At 28.1% G+C, this 4,166-nt stretch overlaps 1 protein-coding gene across 1 annotated transcript; it reads right to left on the bottom strand.

Moving 5' to 3' along the window:
- Nucleotides 1–424: 424 nt before the first annotated feature.
- On the bottom strand, nucleotides 425–943 carry LOC105626865. The gene has a single exon (XM_012208157.1). The coding sequence runs from the start codon at nucleotides 941–943 to the stop codon at nucleotides 425–427; it is 519 nt and encodes a 172-aa protein (XP_012063547.1).
- Nucleotides 944–4,166: the final 3,223 nt, after the last annotated feature.

The raw sequence follows: 4,166 nt of genomic DNA, 5'->3' as shown, positions 1-4,166 counted from the left end.
GATGGAAACAGGTTCACTTATGTATTCCATTTCTCGTTTAATTTCCATATATCTCATTATGCCTCTTTTAATCATTTTATTAAGGGATAAAATAGAATCATTTTAAAGAATTTTTTCCTATTTTCTGAGTTTATTTTAAGTTTAGATAATTAATCTGATTGATAGTTTGGTACATGATATTTATAATTTTTTAATCAGGATTGTTTTTTTATTGATTTTTTGGACGAAAATGTAGCTTAATTTTACAATGCGGAATATAGTAAATCAATATCTATTTTTTTATAAAGGCATTTAACCTACCTACGGTAGGAGAATACAAAATAAAGACCGCCATCGCAAATTTTAAATAACTCACTTTTGATACACACATTATAACAATTGCAATTATATCTATGAAAATATTTTTTGTCGTCCTTGCATGACATTATTGATCGCAATTTCCATCCGAACGATTTACAACGCAGTTTTGGCATGTACGGCTAAAGCACGTATTAATAGGACAATATCGTAAATACTTTTCACCGTTTATACACACATAGTATGTACTACAATTCTGTGTGTCGTGAGATAATTTGGACTGCGGCCAAGTGCCATTTTTGTTTCGTGAAGGACAATAAACGCAATCGGCTGACCACGGCCAATCGCAGATCTGTTTGTGTCTATTATAGTGCAGCCTTATTGGAGTTCCCTCGATCAGAGGACAGTCTATCAAGAATGTTTTACCCCATAGACACTTGTAAAACTTCGTGCAATCGGTTTCATGTGGGAGATGGGTTGTCGCGGTTGTGTTCTCTCGATATGGACATCTTGTCGGAATGCCATCCTCGTAGAATCCTTTCAAAATCGATTGCTCAAGTTGATTTTCCTTTGCAATAACCTCATTGTTAGTCCAAAATCCCAGGAAGGTGATGACAATTACGTATATTCCTGTATCGAACCACATTATAGATATCATTTGCAGTATAATTATTGTAAATCATAATATAGTTGACTTTTATTATAATTAAAGAAATGTCAATTATTTAATTTATGTTATAATTTATAGAAATTTCAATTAATAAAAATCTCCCGGTATGTACAATATAAATATATTTTTATATATAAGTATATTTACAATATAAGTATATTTTCATCGTTCGATAATCTATGAATTATTATAAAAATATATTAAGTGTTTACCTCTCATAGTCTGTTGTCTAGTCAACTAAGAACTTGAAAAAAAAATGTATCGTTTGTTACATTAATACACCTTTCTCACTTATTTAAATGCCGTAACTAATTATAAAGTTAGACGGAGCGGTTTTTATAAATATGCATTATCATAAAGATATAGATTATATCGCATATCAAAGATAACCTCAATAGATAGATCGAAGATATGTATTTCCTCTTTATGTATAATTTCATAGAAATATAATTTCATAGAAGTATTATATAAAATCTATGAAATGATATATATAAAAACAAAATTTATTTGTATAAACAGAAAAAAGAATAATCAGAGAAAAATCATTTCGTAGAATTATTATATTACAACAATTTTTGTGTGTCATTCGTACTGAGAGATTTTATTAATTTGACAAGTACTTTTTTAACAAATTATTTATAATTGTAGACAAAAAATTATATTGTTTTAATTTGTCATGATTAATATTAGTCTGTTATTCCAACCAATTATTAATAATAGAAACAATTTATGCAAAACCTATTTTTTTTTATAGACTTTTATTTATTAGCAATACTGATTATTTTGATTTATCATAAATCGTGTATTATTTATTACATTATAAGAAATTATTTGCAATAGTAACTGATTGACTCATTGATTTTTCCTATTAAACTCACATTTGTTATTCCTTTTTCGTTCCTATAACAAATTCATTTGATTCATTTCTCTCAGTGCGCAAAACAATAATTTATGAAAGTTGGAATAATAATTAAATTTTTCATCATACAATTTTTATCGTTAAGTTTGATTCAAATAAATATGACTTATAAATATTGTTGATAAAAGATATGTAATCATTTAATTAAAAGATGTTCAGATATTAGATAATTAAAACTCCTAAAATCTTTTTTATCATTTCACTTTCCAATTATTTTTTTATGATTCAGAGGTACGCGAATCTATAGAGGAAATATAATCTTTTGTTATCATGTTAAAATCTTAAAATTTTATGTCATATCTCGATCAACTTAATTATAACTTAACATTACCGAAGCACGTAATCAGCATTGCTATCAAATATTATATGTATAAAAGGAAGAGAAATTAGTTCGAATGAGGATTTCTCGCATAAGCCCGGGTGAGAATGAACGAGTGTGTAATCGGTTAATCCTGCAGGCGCAGCAGGATATCTTCGTGCCAACGAAAACACAGTTGGAATGACATTAAAATACAACGAGATACGGTCAACCCGTTGCCATTGTCGAAAAATTCTGACTCCAATATCGTCGCGTAGTAGCGGCGATTATAACTCCGGCTCGATATTTCGATAGCACAACAAATAACCTTTTGCAGGCAATGTTCATTGTTATATTAGATGTAACACGTAAAATTGTCTTACTTTATATGCCTGAAATTAATACACACGCATGTTTATTATTCTATATATAATTATTGCTTTGTAATTATATAGGATCTTTATTAAATTTACACAACATTATTGGAAAGATTATGTACGTGTACGTGTATGTGTGTGTGTGTGTGTGTGTGTGTGTGTGTGTGTGTGTGTGTTAGCTTTCTGTATCAATTATCACCTATTAATTAATTTGATTGTTATAACTGTAGTAATATATCCGTAATTTTATTATTACCGTAATTTTATTATTACCGTAAATAAATTGCGCGCAAAATAATTAATGTATAATAAATTAATTGCTTCTAACAGTGTTCAAAAAGCAATAAGCTAATTCTATTCTTAAGTGTTTTGTAATGTGAAAAAAAGAAATACAAAAAAAATGAAATGTTAAATTACGAGATTTTATATATAATATCTAAGAATAAGTCAAGTATGCAAATTTCTATTATTTGATAAATAACATCAAACTGTCGTTATTCATCAAATACTGTGATAACATTCAAATAATTATAATTAAAATTATTTTTGTTTAACAATAATAATGTCTATAAAAATTTAATTTTTTTCGCTGAAATTATAATTAATAATTCTTCAATTCTGCATTCTCCATGAAGAGATTTCGAAATCGATTGATTTGTTATTCGTATTTTGCTATTGCGTACGAAACTGTAAATGCGGAATACAATGAAGTGAAAGTAGCTTCGAGAGATTGGACTTGTTTCACTGGATCTATTATTCCTGATTTATTGGTGATGACGGTGGTAGCGTTCGATACAAAGTTTGTTTGCAATACGTCAAAACGCTGTATAGAAATTCCATCATTGCCGTTACGCGAGCTAATGTAATAGCAATGCTAGTTAACGATTGAATACACTACGATAATAGATCCATTTAATGGATGTGTGAAAATAGCTAATACATCCACCGCATGCATTCGTAATTTTGTATTTTACATCTAAATTTTAATAGCTCTACAGTTAGAATTTTCAATAATTTTTTATATTAATATAAATCAATTTTGCAACTTATTCTACGTATAATTTAAATATAAATTAATTTAAAATATTTCTAAAAAATTAAATGTTTTGTTGATTTTGTTTATTATTTTGTTTATTATTTCATTATATCTCTCGACATTATTACTCTCTTGATAAAACATTTTCTTTACTTTTAATTTTTATTTATGTATATAATATTATAATTATTTATAAAAATTATTGTTATTTATATTATTTATAATTTAACGAATCTAACGAAATGGATATACATTTGAAATTCCAAGTATCTACAACGAAGCGAAATCATAAATTTCGATATGGCCTGCTATATAGATGCTATTTGATCATAAATCCCCACGCAATTCTGGTTATCGCGTATCGAAGTAGACTGCCGCTTGGCGGCAATTTGTTATCTGCCGATTTATTGCATTTCAGCGGCTGTCGCGGAACGTCGTACTAAACGAAAGTATCTATTCACGACTGCGACTTCTGTCGACAGAGCATGTCAGTGAAGAAATACCAATACATTGAAGAAATACGCGCTATACGCCATAACTTGCCGTATGTATACCTACCAGTAGCATAG

Source organism: Atta cephalotes (genome assembly GCF_000143395.1).
Source record: "Atta cephalotes unplaced genomic scaffold scaffold00006, whole genome shotgun sequence".
NCBI classification, from domain to species: domain Eukaryota; kingdom Metazoa; phylum Arthropoda; class Insecta; order Hymenoptera; family Formicidae; genus Atta; species Atta cephalotes.
This window is presented reverse-complemented; position numbering and strand designations above follow the sequence as displayed.